The sequence below is a fragment of the Poecilia formosa genome, unplaced genomic scaffold, assembly GCF_000485575.1.
Source record: "Poecilia formosa unplaced genomic scaffold, Poecilia_formosa-5.1.2 Scaffold131, whole genome shotgun sequence".
Lineage (NCBI taxonomy): Eukaryota > Metazoa > Chordata > Actinopteri > Cyprinodontiformes > Poeciliidae > Poecilia > Poecilia formosa.
Genome location: NW_006800070.1, coordinates 1440707 through 1456590, shown reverse-complemented (window position 1 = coordinate 1456590; position 15884 = coordinate 1440707). Strand labels below are relative to the sequence as shown.

At 38.1% G+C, this 15884-nt stretch overlaps 3 protein-coding genes across 4 annotated transcripts in view; 1 reads left to right on the top strand and 2 right to left on the bottom strand.

Annotated features, from left to right (window-relative positions):
* zfyve26 (zinc finger, FYVE domain containing 26) overlaps positions 1 to 1578 on the bottom strand; it is a 34349-nt gene extending 32771 nt beyond the window's left edge. Inside the window, exons 1-2 of the mRNA XM_007561903.2 lie at positions 1484 to 1578; positions 244 to 516 (exon numbers count right to left, since the gene is read on the bottom strand). Coding sequence (XP_007561965.1) covers positions 244 to 470 — 227 coding nt within the window. The 5' untranslated portion in view covers positions 471 to 516; positions 1484 to 1578. The remainder of the gene's footprint in view (positions 1 to 243; positions 517 to 1483) is intronic.
* Positions 1579 to 2155: 577 nt separating this feature from the next.
* Positions 2156 to 7335, top strand: LOC103144762 (galectin-related protein B). The gene is made up of 4 exons (XM_007561902.2): positions 2156 to 2339; positions 2627 to 2712; positions 3968 to 4148; positions 5359 to 7335. The coding sequence occupies exons 1-4, from the start codon at positions 2214 to 2216 to the stop codon at positions 5500 to 5502; spliced, it is 537 nt and encodes a 178-aa protein (XP_007561964.2). The 5' UTR covers positions 2156 to 2213; the 3' UTR covers positions 5503 to 7335.
* Positions 7336 to 8164: 829 nt separating this feature from the next.
* On the bottom strand, positions 8165 to 14692 carry plek2 (pleckstrin 2). 2 transcript variants are annotated; one of them, XM_016676288.1, is made up of 9 exons: positions 14575 to 14692; positions 14290 to 14454; positions 12705 to 12871; positions 12524 to 12615; positions 11815 to 12002; positions 11591 to 11692; positions 10460 to 10543; positions 10175 to 10253; positions 8165 to 9295 (listed from the first exon to the last, which is right to left on the bottom strand). In XM_016676288.1, exons 1-9 carry the CDS (start codon positions 14626 to 14628, stop codon positions 9168 to 9170), a joined length of 1059 nt encoding a protein of 352 aa, XP_016531774.1. In that variant the 5' UTR covers positions 14629 to 14692; the 3' UTR covers positions 8165 to 9167. The 2 variants fall into 2 exon arrangements, with proteins under 2 accessions (XP_016531774.1, XP_007561963.1); XM_007561901.2 differs by having other exon boundaries at positions 8166 to 9295; positions 12705 to 12889; positions 14575 to 14691.
* Positions 14693 to 15884: the final 1192 nt, after the last annotated feature.

Here is a 15884-nt window from a genome sequence, read left to right as displayed (position 1 = left end):
CATCACTGAAGTAACAACAATGTTAGAGAACTGAAAAAACCCATAAAAATATTTTTTAAAATGTAAAAACCTCACTCTATTCTGGTGTTTAGTAAAAAACTAACAATTCTGGTGATCCCAACTGACCTAAAACACAAAGTTTAATCTGAATTAATGAAGAAGAAAAAAAAAACATCATGTCTTTTTATGCGGCATTTGTAAATATCTGTACTGAACGTTGTTTTAATCCTCCAGGCGACTCACTTTAAGCTGTAAGGGTGGCAGATGATAGCTCTGATTATCTTTCGCACTTTTTCGGAGAGTTCCCCCTGAGAGCTGACCAGCTGGGGAACACAGGCACTCGCCAGTTGCCACTCTCCGTGCTGCAGGCAGCTCTTGAAGTGCTCAAAGAGGTCGCAAAGCGAGGCCTCGCTTTCACGGCCGAAGGGATACATGGCGGCCTCCGCCGTGACGGGCTTCGGCTTGGCCATCACAGCCGGGGAGTCACACCGAGCAGCACCTTTGACCTTTCATCACCTGATGCAGAAACAAATCAAAGTTTAGGCAATTAAAAAAAAAACAACAACAACAACTGTTATCTCACATTATACGTGGTGAAACGCACAAATAAGTCTATGACGCCAAAAGTTTTTCTCATAAAACATGTATACCCTGTGGGGGTTTTGATGAAGTAATTTCCATGGAGAGTGTCTGTTAACATCCAGATTTTCAACTGCATTTATGGCTTGACTATTCCGAGTTATTAATATGCACGTAACATTTTGCACATCGCCCATAAATCTCTAGTCTATTGTCCTATGACTCACCTAATTTGTGAGTCGAAACAGCTTATCAAGATGCACTGCAGTTTGTTGAAGCGTAACAAAATGTGAAAAAGTTTGAGTAGATCTATTTTAGATTTACAGTAAGACTATTTCTGAAGTTCTGTAGTGTCTTCTCTCTCAAGAAAAATGTAAAGTCTTAATTCATATTTAGAGCGAAACTGAGACTAGTGACAAAATACAGTTTTAGTGTGATTTCGTGTGTGATTTAACTGGTTTGCAGTTGTATTCAATTTGTACAGAAGTTGGGGAAAAGTTATTTCAGCAACATCGTTTTAAGTTTGTACTTTTAGAAACGTGTTTAAACGTGACGCACACAAAAATCCCCCTTATGATCACCAAAATCTGCACCCAACAGAGGTGAGATTTTATCAATGCAAACAAACCACAACATAACCATTAAAAAGACCCGAAATGAAACTCGACAAGTCAAATAACGAAACTTTGGTTTCTCAATTACACTTTCAAAGGCTGACCTGTCTCGTAATTGCCATTCGGCTTCCATTTGATTTGACAGCTAACCCTCAAGTCTGCCTAACATTAGCTCATCATGTCTTAAGTTGAACTTAAACCTTACTCCGTAAAAGTCAGTCGGGGAAGCTCGGTCTTCACATATAACATATTTAGACATTTTCCAGCAAAACAAAAACGCAATAACTTACTAATTCCTCTGACGGAACCCCAGCTAGTTTAACCTACGAAGCAAAGCTTTTCTCAACATGTTATGCTAGCTGCATAACGGAGGTCATGTGACAAACATCAGCTGATTCTCCGCCGCTGGTTGGTCAAAGGTGGAAAGGAGGATGGCGTTAATGTTGCCTTCAGGTGTATCCGGAAAATACAGTCACTTTGACGCTTCTGTTTACAAATGAATACTTTATTTTAAATATTTATGTTTGAGTAAGGTATACTTATATAAACCAAACGTAATAATAATAATGATAATAATACATATTTATAATTATTATAATCATCATTATTATTATTACATTACAAATTATCATTAAGTTTGATTTGCAATAATGTTAACAAATTAATAATAAATGAATTTATTCATTTATTATATTATTACTTACATTATAATGTAAGTTTATGGGAATTTTAACCATACAATTCCGTTGTCTGTCTTACAAATGTTTTATATTAGTAACTTTGATTTATAGTACTACAAATAACATATGTTACTGCAATTCATGGAAATTAGTTTAATTTAAACTTTACTGTGTGATGTTTGCAGAACCCATAGTGGTATTTTGTTTTGCCCTCCAAGGTGAACTTGCCTCTCACAATATGGAGGACGCCCTGTGCCGTATCTCGCCAATCTGGGCAACGAGGCGTCTCAACTCTTGTGCCTGTCTTCCAGCATCACCTCCCAAATAGGAGCTGGTCTCTATGGCAACAGGCGGGATTTGCCAGCTGGGAGGCAGAGTCAATCGGTCCTCAGTTGGTATCACCGCCCCAGCTTCCACACTGCATCACGCCCCGAGTGGAATGGATGACCAGGACAAGAAAGACAATGTATGTAACATCCTTTGTGCTTGTATTGAAAGGCACATTTTGCCGCGTTATTATTATCCAAAAATATCGAACTGGTTGGAATTGTGACTGCGACTGAGTTACTGATTGTTTCCAATCTGGATCAAAGAAGCTATTGTTCCCGCCGGTGCAACTGATCGCACATCAGCTGGCCGTACACTTTGTCTGCATTTAGGCCTAATGCATCTGTTTCAGCTGAGGTCTCTGCGTGATGGTGCGGGCCTCATCCCGCGTCAGCCTCATCAATCCGTGTCTCTTTTGTGTTGCAGGGGCAGTACATCGGTGAGATTAAAGGTGGGATGCGGCCTTCAATGAAACTGGTTGTCATGGGAATTATTGATAAAAAGCCCAAGAGGTTAGTGCGCACAGCTGTCGTCTTAAAACTGCATAATAAAGTCTCGTTTTATTAAACTGTCAGCAGCTCACCGGCTGCTGCCCCCTGAACTATTAATTGTACCCTTGTTTACAGGAAAAGCAACATTTGTAGTGCATGACTGCATGCCAACCATCCAGCTAGACCCTGTTTTGGAAAATGTCTGCGTGATGCCTGATTAGGGTTAGTCTGTGAGTGTGCGTGGGAGAAACGCAAATCCCATAAACTCTTAATCACTGTGTGGACATTTCTTCTTTTTTTTCTTTTCTTTCTATCTTTTTTTTTGGTTGTTAACATCTGTTTGGATTTTTTTTAAAGAAAAAAATTANGAAAATGTCTGCGTGATGCCTGATTAGGGTTAGTCTGTGAGTGTGCGTGGGAGAAACGCAAATCCCATAAACTCTTAATCACTGTGTGGACATTTGTTAATCAGAACCAGCGCTTTTGCCAGATAACTATGCTGCCTGAGTTACCATAAGATATTTTTCACAAAAATTAAAGAAAAAAATTACTACTACTACTACTACTACTACTACTACTAATAATAATAATAATAATAATAATAATAATAATAATAATAATAAAGAAAGCAGTAACGATGCACTGCATCCTCTTATTTTTATCAAAATCATATTCTCTGAGGTTTACGTGATAAATGCGATGTTTCAATTTTAATTCTTTTTTAACAAATGTGATGATAAAATCTTTATGCGATATTAAAAATCTGTTTTAATATAACCTGTAAATGCTGTAGTGTAGACCAAACAAGTGACTTCATACCCTTCGAGATGTTCTCTATAAAAACAGAAAATGACTTATTATTGTGCTATAAATTCACATAAATATGAATATTCAGCTACCATCATCAGATCTTTCTCAGGTGAATATTTCTCTCTCTTAACATTGGCTAAAATCAGTGGCAGTCATCAAGATTATTTCTGACAGTTCATGAAATGCATTGTTACAATACATTACATTGTACTGAATTGTTACATTTAATACATGGTTAAATGTAGTGTTACAGTTCTAAAACATGGCCAGTAGGTGTCACTGCTCCGTTGGTAACTCTTAGAAAAATAAAGAAAGATGGACATGGAATTCATAGTCTTGTTTTTAACCATTTAGCCGTGAATCCAGCACCACATTCATGTGCCCCTCATGTATGTATGTGTGTGTGTGTGTGTGTGTGTGTGTGTGTGTGTGTGTGCGCGTGCGTGCGTGCGTGCGGCTGACTCAGCATCGAGGTGACCGTGTCCTGCAAGCCTCAGGAGGAAGACGTAGAGGCGGATGTGGGTCTGCAGCTGAAGGTCAGCTTCATGGATAAGGCCGTCCAACGAAACGCCCGCTTGGCTGGGAAGTGGGGTCCATGTGAAAACACACTCTCCTTCTTTCCCTTTGCTCCCGGAGAAGCCTTTAAGGTATATTTTTTTAGCTCTGTACTCAGGAGTTTTCTATTGTAGAGTTTTTATCATTTCTCTCTTCTTTTTTTTTTTTTTTTAGAGAAATGATCAAATCCGCAGCCTTGATTTTGCACATTCAGCGTTTAAACCTGCAGCATAAGCTGCCATGCCAACAAGTCACTGTCATCATTTCCCCTTTGCTATATTTACAGAGCCTTGTAGAGGCTCCTGTAGTTTCTCCACATCTAGCCATAAAATCACAAACTTTATTGGGGGGTTTTCTGTGACAGACAAAAATAAAGTAATTACAAATAAATATTTGCATTCAGCCCCTTGTAGGCGGAGACCGCTAAATACTAGAAAATCTGTGGTCAGACTCAGAAACTCCTGCACACAAACGTGTCAAAACAAGCTGAGCTTAAGTAATTCCACCAACAACAAGAGGAAGAAATTTCAGCTGGCGTTCTACCTTTCTGCAAAAATATTGACTTGGCAGAGCGTAATATGAATGCATGCCACATCTTTCAGATTTTTCTCTTTTTTTTTGTTTTGTTCTGGAAAACATTTGAAAAAGTACACGCCCTTTTTCTTCCACTTCACAAATATGATCTATTTAAATAGTAAATCAATGTGATACTATTGACTGATTGACTGACTTCTTGCTGTAAAGTGTGAGACTACATCAGAAGATATGACTATAAATTCATACTGTCAGAGTATAATTTTATAAAATATAAGTTTTGCAAAAAACAAGTTGTTTTGTTGTATTTTTTACAGAAATAATTTTTGGCAAAAAATGATTCAAGCCTTTATTTCGGTATTCTTAACCTTTAAATAGGTAAAATAATAATAATAATAATAATAATAATAATTATTATTATTATTATTGTTATTGTTATTATTAATATGCAATATTTGTTTAAGAAAATTTGATACAAATTTCAGTTTAGTAATATTAAATTATTAAAATATTTTGCCACCTGCCCAAATTAAAAGCTTTTTTTTTCTTTTCTTTTTTCTTTTTTTAAGTGTTTAGATTATGTGTCTCAAACTCAAGGCTCAGGGGCCAAATCTGATCCGCCATATGTTTTTATGTTTGGACTGATGATGTGTAGGTTCAAAACTTTCACTTAACGTAGTAAATTAAGCATTTTCTATTAATTGAACTTTGACTAGAGCCAGATCCAGCTCCTTCACTGGAATAACAGGTTGTCCATTTAATTGCCAGATGGAGATCGTCTGTGAACACCAGCAGTTTCGCATCTTGGTGGACGGCCAGCCTCTGTGTGGCTTCACCCACCGGATCTCCAAGCTCGCCTCCCTCACCGCCTTAAAAGTCTTCGGGGACCTACAGCTCACCAAGGTTGCCTAGTGCCGGCCTCTCGCCCACAGGAAGCTGAACTGAGTGTTCCCCCACGCCGCCAGGGGAGAGGGGGACGGTACACACACCGCCATTAGATTAGAACTTCTTTTTTCCAGTCGCCGTCATCGGGATGTTTCGCTGTTTTAGTTCGCCGACAAAGTTGCACCAGCCTCGTAATCCTATGTTGAGACAAAGTGCCTTCGCTAAGATTACCTGACTGGAGACTTGAAGATGCCGACTGAACTTAGCCGCAGTCGTCTTACGTCTTAAATCGAATGAGGAATGTGCTTTTGAGTTGTTGTGAATTGTTGCGAACGCGATCTAAGATCTACTCTTTGTTTGCAACTTTGAAGCCACAGAAAAAGCAAGTTAAGAACTCTGCATTAGTTTTTATCCCTTCAGAAAAGGAGGTTTCAGAAACCTGTCTTAGACTTTTCTGGAATTAACCTTTGAAAGCTTTTCATTTCCTAGAGTTCATTTGGTTTTTTAAGTTGAAAACATAGTGAAGATTGCCATTTTGTGCCCAGTGACATAACAACAGGATTGATGGTGTAAAACAGTAGCCTATGTTAGTGCATGCCCTGAAAGACACAGCAATATATTTGGATTTCTCTCAGTTTATATTGGATTCATTTTTGTCCCAAACAAAATGGCAGCATGTTCTGAAATGTCAGCAAAGCTTAAAATTGCTTTTAAATCCATACAACTGTGGAAGAACTATAGTTTTTCTAGAATCAGACTTTTTTTTTTTAGCAAAGAATTTATACCACTGAATTTTTATCCTATGCAATTAGCTGGCAAATTTTAAATTGAAAAACAAAATTTATACACATAATTGCTCAGAATAAAATGTCGTTGTTATAAATTTAACATCTTAAAATAGTCTTATTCTAATGAGACTATCTCTTCCATATACGTGTATTGGGAATGCTGCGCTTTTGATTCCAAAACCAAAATGTGTCAAATTTGTTATCAATCTACAAATCTCTAAAAAATGAGAAAAATAGAAAATATTGATGGTTTAAAATCGTGAAGCGTGACCAGCACGGACTGAACGGCTTTGTTCACTTCCTCTGCTGCCATTGAAGAACTACAACCCTGCACAGGCACACTGCAATTGCAGAAATTCAATTGGAGAAATCAAGTTCAATGGGAGAAATCCCAGACAGAGCAGGAAGGGAAATGAGAATCTAGTGTAGAAATGACCAGGCTATAATTCCATTGAACCACAAATTCTGAGAACTGGTTCATTGAGTGGAAAGTTTTATTTTGATTCACAAACATGTTTAATGTCAATCCACAATGTTATTCTTGATTTTCTGCTATTTAAGATGCTGCTCGCTAACTAGCTTGTTTTTTTTAATTGCCTCGTAAAATGTTTTTCCCTTTCCAACTTTTTCATCAAAGTACGCTGTTATTATGAACAATGTCTTAAATGACCCATTTCATTCTGATTTTCAGAGATGAATGGACTATAACCACTCAGTCTTTAAATAAGAGCAAAAATATGTCTTTTAACAGAATGAATGACCTGCTGGATTGAGCTCGATTTAGTTACACAGAATTAGCAACATGAATGTTATCACTGTTTATGTTTTTCTAACATTTTTTTTTCATCTGGAGGGATATTTCCATCATTCACCTTGATTGATCTAGTTAGTGATGTTGGACTGCTGCTATCCTGAGAACAATCCCATACTGAGACTCGCACGTAAATCACCTCCGACATTGAAAAAGCATTCACGAATTGTTCAGCTACCATTTTTTGTTTTGGCACCTTTCACTGGAATGTTTCATATTTTCATACTTAAGTCACCGTAATAAAATCAAATCCGTTTGTTATTTGTTTGTTCTGCTGCACTTTGTATGTGGGTCTGTAGTTTGGATTTGACATCAAATCCAAGATAAGCATCAGGTGTTGCGCCACTTTTGATCTTGCCCCGAGCCAGACGAGAGCTGCTGCGTTTGAGTCACTCAGACAAAAGCTGGACTCAGCTTGCCGAGTGGGAGTGTCTGTCTGTGACACCTGGAAGCGCCTGAGGACATAAGTTTAGCGATAGCAACACGTACTTGCTGATTCTTTTTCTTGTCCCTGCTTGTACATTTTTGCTGACGGAAAATTTTTTTTTTTTTCCAAGGGAAAAACAACATGAAAAGTCAGACTCAAGGAATTTCCCCAAGTTCAACTACAAGACTTGTTAAAAGGCGTTCAGCAGGAAACGGAGCCGTCAAGGTTAAGGCGTTAATTCATATGATTAGTCTAAAAAGTTTCAGCATGTTAAAATGACGTAAGGCAGATTAATGGCTTTACCTATTTTGACCCGAAAGCCTCTCGTTCACGGAGGGTTACTCGGTTCAAAGCGACGCGCTACACAGACTTGTACTGTGGTTAACAATGCAAAGTTGCAAATGTGAGCAAAAAGATTAGCGAGGATAGTCAAAGGGCTGTGCTCACTGTCAAGTTTCGCTTTAAAAAAAACACCCTGGAAGTTTGGATAAAACCAAGGTAAACATATTACAACAATTAATTATCCTTCCACCAAAGCACAGTATATTTCTTAACATTTCTTGAACGTTCATTCATACCAGAAAACCTAAAAAAAAAAATAAAAAAAACTGAGAATCTTCAGGCAATTTTGGTTTGAAGCAAAAAAACACTTTCTTAAATATTTTTTTTTGAAAATGTACATGTTTACATTTCAATCTTACAAAGTTAATCGTAGTGATTAATCGCAGCGCTGGTGTGTGATTGATTTGATTAAATCTTTTAATTGATTGGCAGCGCTAAAACACAAAGGAATTGAATGTCTGTTTAATGATCATACACGGTAAAACCCAACAAAACCAATATAAAATCTTGTCTCCTAGTTCAAGTGGCAAAGAAAATGTTTAAATTTTAGTTTACTTCTGTATTTAAGCTAACAGATTTTTAAAAACTCCAGTGGTCTATAAGAGTTTTGTTCAATGAATTACAAGGAGAAATGTTAAAGGTTGCTAAAGGAGTTATAGGCAGAGATATTAATTCTTCTTTAAACCGTAATGAGATTATACAAGATATTCAGATATGACAGATTTTTTTTTTCAGATTTTCTTTTTTAGCATGTACAGATGCTTTTTCTTTGTTATGTTTTGAAGTAGACTTTCCAAATCTAAATTTTGTTAAAAAAATTTTTAGAATTAGCTATTTATTTCTGGTTTTCTATTTATCCTCCCTTTCTTATTCCCAACTAAAATTCGCTTTAGATTGTCGGCAGTGATTAAAGACGACAGAACACACAGCTAATTGAATAAATAACATTATTTCTCTTTGTTTTGAAATGTCAAAAGAATAAAATGGCAGAAAATGAAATTTACAAACTTGATCAGTTGCTAAAAAAATATATAAGAAGCATTGTCCAAATGCTAACATTGAAACTGAATTACAAACGGTTAAACTTAAACATAATTAGGAAAAACATATCAAAAAATTGCTACCACTGAAGGGCTTCTGAAAGGTCTACTGAAAAACTAAAAATATTCACAGAAGGACATAAGATTTACCGAGTTAAACACAAATGAACAGAATGGTGACTACATATAAAGTGTCTATTAGCCTTATAGTGAGAGTGCATTCACAGAAAAATTAAAAAAAAATAATCCCTGCACATATGTTAAATATTCTGGACACAGCAGTTCTACGTGTGCTCTCTGATCGCATCTATCCAGTCCATCTTCTCCTGGTGAGTCGGAGCCTGGATGAAGTAGTGAATGTCCGACTTTGTGATGATTTTGAACAAGTTGCCTTGAATGTTGCCCTTCACACCTGTGTAACAGGAGAAGGTAAATATGTCAATGGAGCATCATTGTACTTACAAATTAGATCAGATCTGACATAAAACACACTGAAACAAAATAGCAAGCACACACGTCTCGAGCTATCACTTTAAGACCAAAGACAAAGTCCGGAAACATGAGCCTTCCTCCCATTGAGGAGTTAGCGTATGCTACTGCTAGCTTTGTTTGGGATTTGACGAACGAACGAATGGGACATTAAGTTAATGTAGAGAGGCAAAGGTTTGTAAAGCTTCGTTTTCAAATTCTGTTTTTGTCAACACTAGTAAAAATAAGATTTCAAAGGTAAGCTACACAGTGAGACAGTTTGCACTTTTGCCACATCAAGACGGTTTTGTAAGTTTCCAAGTTCTTACTATGCATATCGCTTCCTAAAACAATGGTCTAATTTATTTTTTGGCAAAAGTGTTTTGTTTGTTTGTTTTTTTAATCTAAATTATCTTTTGGCAAAAATAAAGAGGTGGTCTTTTTGATTTGAAGAGTCTTGTATTCAAATGAGTTACAGCAACATTTAATTTCCCTTTTGGGATCAATAAAGTATTTTGGAATTTGAATTTGAATGAAATCTATCTAATGTTGGACCCAGAACTCAGCTAGCAAAAATAACACAAATTGGGTCGTTTGTTGTTGGGGAACTTCACTTCCTATTTTGACTGACCAATGGGGGCTCAAGCAGCCTCCTGAGAGTACCAACACTCAGGACCGTACATTGCCAGACAATCGAGTGCCCAAAGTATCTACAAATGCTGTGGTAACACGGGGTGAAAATCAAATTATTTGGACAAAAATGTAGGTAAAACTTCTACCGTTTTTTTTTTCTTCTTAGTCACTGAAATCTGAGTCAACCCACCTGAAGGAACTCCATTATCATCCAGAGAGGATATCAAACACCCTCGCAGGGAGAAGCCGCCAACAGGGCTGATGTCATCCTGACAAGTGACACAAGAACGGAAGAGATTAAGTCAGACATGAGGAGGCGAGGATGATGACGATGATGATGAGTTTGCTATGAGTAACACCACCATCAGACTCCCAGCTTGTAAAAGTGGTAGCAAAAACAAACAGAGCGGGGATTCACTCTGTCTGATTTAATGTATTCCTATAGCTCATGTTTTGCAGCACTGTGCGAACTCACCTTGGTGGGGTCATAATAATGGAGGAAGTCAGGCTCCGAACGCAACACAAACAGTCGCACCTTCCAGTTTTTCCTTCTGTGGCCCTGCAGTTAAAGATTAGCCAGAAGTTCAAACATGGCCTGCTGAAGACTTCCCAGGGTCAAAGGGCAGCGTGTCACACCTTCAAGATGAACTGAATGCCTTATAATATAGGGACGGGGTGGTTACAAGCAAGCAAGTTGTTACGTTTAACAGTTACTGTCACTGTTTTACCTCTAAGAAATAATATTTTAATTGTGCTAACATTATAGACTCTTGGCTTAGCTTCAGTGGTATTTACACAGTAAATATGTGGCAAATGAATCACATTTGTTTGTGTTCCAAACAGCCAAAAATGTCGGGTCAGAATTGGATGTTAGAATGAGATTAAACCCAACTGTTTAAAAAGAGCAGGATTTCATCATTTTTAGTCACGATGAATAAATTTGCAAATGCATTCCCATGAAGATCGTCTGTCAGAATAAAAGTACATTTTGAAAATGACAACCTTTGAGCAGGTGTTAAACATACTCTTGGTTAAGTCCACATTTATAAATTAATGTTTTTTTTATTGGTCCGATGTAATATTTTAATCTTAAATGTCGTGTTTTCAGTAGCTGTAAGTGGGAAAACATTAATTACCAGCAATAAACCCTTGAAAGTATAAGGCTGTGTGTAATTATTGTACATAACATGTTTCGCTAAGTTAATTAACTTACTGAAATAAATAAACTATTCAATAATATTCAAAAGAATAGAATGGTTTTGTATACGCTCAGTGAGCATGCTAACTACTATTAGCCAAAACAATAACAACATACAAACCTTCATCTTGTTCTTTCAAACCAGTTTGGCAACATTTCAGCTTACTGTATGATATCGTGTTTGTGAAACAGTTCAAATTGTTGAAAAAGCAGCAATAAACTGTGTTTGCATAAAGGCAGCCATATTGGATTGTGATTCGTTGACTAAGCTCCGCCTTTCTCATTTGAATTCCAATTTCACAGCAATAATTCTCTTCGATGTTCCAACGTGACACTTGGAGGTTTGAGTGACTCGGTGAAAAACTGTGTTCACATTCCAACATTTACTTAAGTCTCAAGAAAGTTCACCTGTTTCAGCAGATATCCTCTTTTTACGACTTTGCCACTGAGCTCCACTGCAGACAGCGACCTCTCTGACTTCACGCTACCTCTTTTTTTAAAGCTGTCAGACTGAGAAAAAGAACAAGAGTATTGCAAATGAAGCCAACATTTTAAATGGACTCCCTGATTTGAGCTGATTTAACATGAAAATTGGTGCAAGAAAGGAGACGCTAAAAATCCAGGTAGCGTACAAAGCTGTAGAGGGCAGTGGAGTCGTCCATGAACTGCTCACTGAGGCTGGCAGTGCGAAGGGCCTCCACGCTCCTCTGACCGACGGTCTGCAGGAAGCCCTCTTCGAGCAAAGCGGAGGCCAAGGTCATGGCCTCCCCACGGGTCAGACTGAGCTGCATGAACACCAGCCAGTCCACCACCGCTGAACCTGCAGGGACGACACGCATTGGGAACACATTCTTCCAGACACGTAATGTTCATGTCTTTTTGTGGCAGTGTAAGTCCTTTGTCTAATTTGTATAAATCTATGATTTACCATAAAAATCTGAAAATGTTCTCAAGGCAAGGTTTTGGTATAACTGGAACAATATAAACATGAGTTCATATTCCTAGATTCCATGGTATAATTTTCCTGAAAAATAGTACTCCGCCTGCCTTACATTACCCTTTCTGTTCACTTCAAATAGTAGCCAAAAAAAGAAGAAATTCCTTTTTTTGAGTTTACTTTTTCTCTATTGTTTATCGCTTAATACACCTAGTCTATCCCTGTGCTAATCTGTCCATAAATGTAACTTAAAAATGTTTTCAGATTGGAGGCAAAAGTCAGAGTGCCTGAACAGAACCAAGCCCTTAAAACACAACCATGTAGCTAAAAGGCTGTTCTGCCTCCCAGTCTGTGATCTCAGACCAGATCAGAGCTTCAATTGTCATAAATAAATAATGATTCACCTGAAAAGCAGTTGCTGTAAGTGCTTCCCTGCTCCACGTGGTTGCTCAACTTGATCCCACTGTGGACATCATACATGGAGTCCAACACCTTGCTGTAGAAGAGAGTAAAGTAACAGGGCCTCAGTAAGATATTAGACAGTGAAAACAAACGCGTGGGAGCGAATGCATCAGTCGGGTTTACCTCAGGTTGATGTTTTGTAAGCGGGATTGGGCAGAATCTTTCTGGCTCATCGGCTTCCCACCGTCAGTTGCCTGCAGCTTGTTGAGCGCGGCGGTGATGTCAGCAGCCCACTCATCCCTCTCTTCCCTGGAACAAGCTTCCAAAAAGTGATCCACTCCATGCTTGGTCTGGAGTTTGAACGCAAGCTAGTGAGAAGAAAAACAACAAACAAAAAACACAGAAAGAGCAAATAGTGAGGTGTTTTTTGAAGCTTTGGCATCTATAAATGTTCTTATAATTGAAGGTTCTTATTATTATTTTTTAAAATCCAAATGCTGAGTTTATGCTCTTGGAACAGAAGACATGGGTGGTTGGCTAACTGGTCACAGTTGACCCAGTTCTTTGGTTACTGAAGAGAACAGAAGGAACTTGACTGTTTTCCAAACAATTTGAAATGGTCTAGGATGAATTAAGATCGTAAAATGACCCTAAATCAGGTAATATTTTTACAAATGAGTTTGTACACTTGCGATAACGTTAGCATTTTACCTGCTAATTAGCTAGCACAAGCTAATGCTGCTGACGTTCTTCAGCTTTACAGACTCACTATATTTAGACATCAACAGCATGAAAATCTAATTCTATGATAACATTGACTTCTAGTTGTCATGGTATTAAGTCATTATTGGAAAAATAAAAAATACCTTGCATATTCTACAGCTTATATAGAAAATGGAATATTCTGTCAGATCAGGCTCATTTTTCATATTGCAACAACCTTTCAGCAAAGTATTAAACATACTTTTCATGAAGTTCACTTTTTTGTACTTAAAATATTTTATTGATATGACCTTATATTATATACTCTTAAATGTTTTAATTACCTGAAGGCAGAAAATCATCATAATTAACAGAAATAAAGGCTGTGCAACCTTAATGTTTTTCCACTTAAACATTAATTATGTTTTCAGAATGGAAAATATTAACCATCCACACCACAGAAAGTGTGAAGATCTGTGTTTTTGTGTATTTATTTCTTGGTTTTTTCTGTGTCCATGTTCCCTGTGAGTTTCTGTGATGTCCTGTCCTCCCTGTTGATTGATCCCAGTTGTGTCTAGTTTTCCTGATTACCCTCTCTGTGTATTTAAATCCACTGGTTGTCTTTGTCTCTTGTCGGGTCCTTGTCTAATGTCAGTTGTTGTTGTCTCACATCTCTGATCTCCAGTCGAACTGTAAAGTCCTGGTTAGCGTTAGCTTGCATTTTCAGTTCTCTGTGCATCAGTAGCTACCGGTAATTAGCTGTGCGCTAAACTCTGCCGTGCCGCCTGTGTTGGACTGTTTTGGGCTTTCATCATTAAATTCATAATTTCTTCTACAACCTGGGTTCCTGCCTTCATCCTCACCACCTCTCATTAACCAAATCATGACAGAAAGAAGACAACGTATAACAGTATGTACAAGTGTGAAACCATGTTCTTTTTTTCTTTTTTTTATGTTACTTTCATCCATATTTAAGTTGATGCTGTTTGGTTGTTGTGTGAATTTATTCATTTTCCTTTCTAAAATACACCAAATATAAGAGTGTTTATGTTCCCGAACAACTCACCGGCCGATTCTCATACTCCAGGAACGGACATGTTATGAGGCAGTCCTTCAGCAGGATTTTCCCTCTCTGACATGAATCCCGTTTCCCTCCTTCGTATTTGTAGTACAGCAACTTATCGGGCGTCAGCACGAACCAGCGGGCCTTCCAATTGTGAACTATGTGGCCCTGAATAAACATGATAAAAACTTTTTTAATTGATGTAATTTTGTGGAGAATCTGATTCAGTTAAATTTACACTTCAGATCCGTTTTGATAATAATAATAATAATAATGAAATGTTCTTACCCTCTTCACCAGGAAGCCCTCTCTTAGGACAGGGATTTTGTTGTCTGTGTCCATGTTCTTCAGTGTGTGGTTAAAAAGTCTGACTGGCCTCTTCTTGCCTGCTCAGGTTTTTATTCTGAGGATGAATGAGTCACACACACACACACACACACACACACACACACACGTGTTTGTGTTGCTATCTTTGTGGGGACTTTCGATTGACTTCCAGTCATTTCTACAGCCTGAACCTTACCTTTAACCTTTTCCTAACCCTAACCATCACATACCTAACTCTAACCCTGACCAAAACTCAATTCATACTTTAGCCCTAACTCTGACCCCTGACCCAAAAACAGGGTTTCCCCTTGTGGGGACCAGGTTCCGGTCCCCACAAGGAGCAATTGGTCCCCACAACATATGTGTCAGGAAAATCGTCCCCAAAGGTATTATAAACAAACGCACGCACACACACCTCACACCCCTTACACACCTCTCCTCTTTAACCCAAACCCACACTGTGAAAAAGGAAGAAATTGTTGCTCCTTTACACACGATGGCGCTCTCTCTCCTTCAAGAACGCCAGGACTGAAGGGGAGCAGCTGGCGGTCACTGCAACAACTCCACTCTCAATCACGTTTGGTATGCGAGGATTTCAGGTCCTTAAAATTAAACAGGGACATGTTCCTCAGTCCTCCTCTGCATTAGCGGGGTCCAGGTGGGACAGCACGGATTCTGTGTACAGTTAATCAGACAAGCAAGCAAAGGAAAATAATCATGTTCTTTTTTCCTTCCAAAAATTGTTTTTCTAATTGGTTCCTGTAAAACATGAACAGGCCAGAAGAAAAAGGCCGGCGGAAATGTTTATGTGAGCCCAACATTTACTCCTTCAAATAGAATCAAAAACAGAAACAATAACACTCAAGTCATGAGATTGGATGCAGAACTTAAGTTTTCTTCCCTTCTTTCCTTTTTGCTCCTCTTTCAACCATATTGGCTAATGGTTGAGTGAATGAATAAAAAAACAAATGACATCTTTATTTGAGGAAAGATGATAAAAATGATTCTACAAAGTAATTTTAATGATCCCCAACTAGGGTTGTCACCCGTCCTGTATGTATTGAACTGATACGGGACGCGATTTGTTCCGTATTCTACAAATGTGTATCCGTGTAACAATAAATAAGAAGTCCCCGAATACTTTATATAGTAGGCTGCCCCAGTAATTGTTTCACTCACGGTGTTGGTGTTGCCATATTGTGCCCAACTGCTTTCTGGGTAACACAGACTACCCGACACGCTGCCGCCGCAGCCCTCCCACCCCGCCCCTC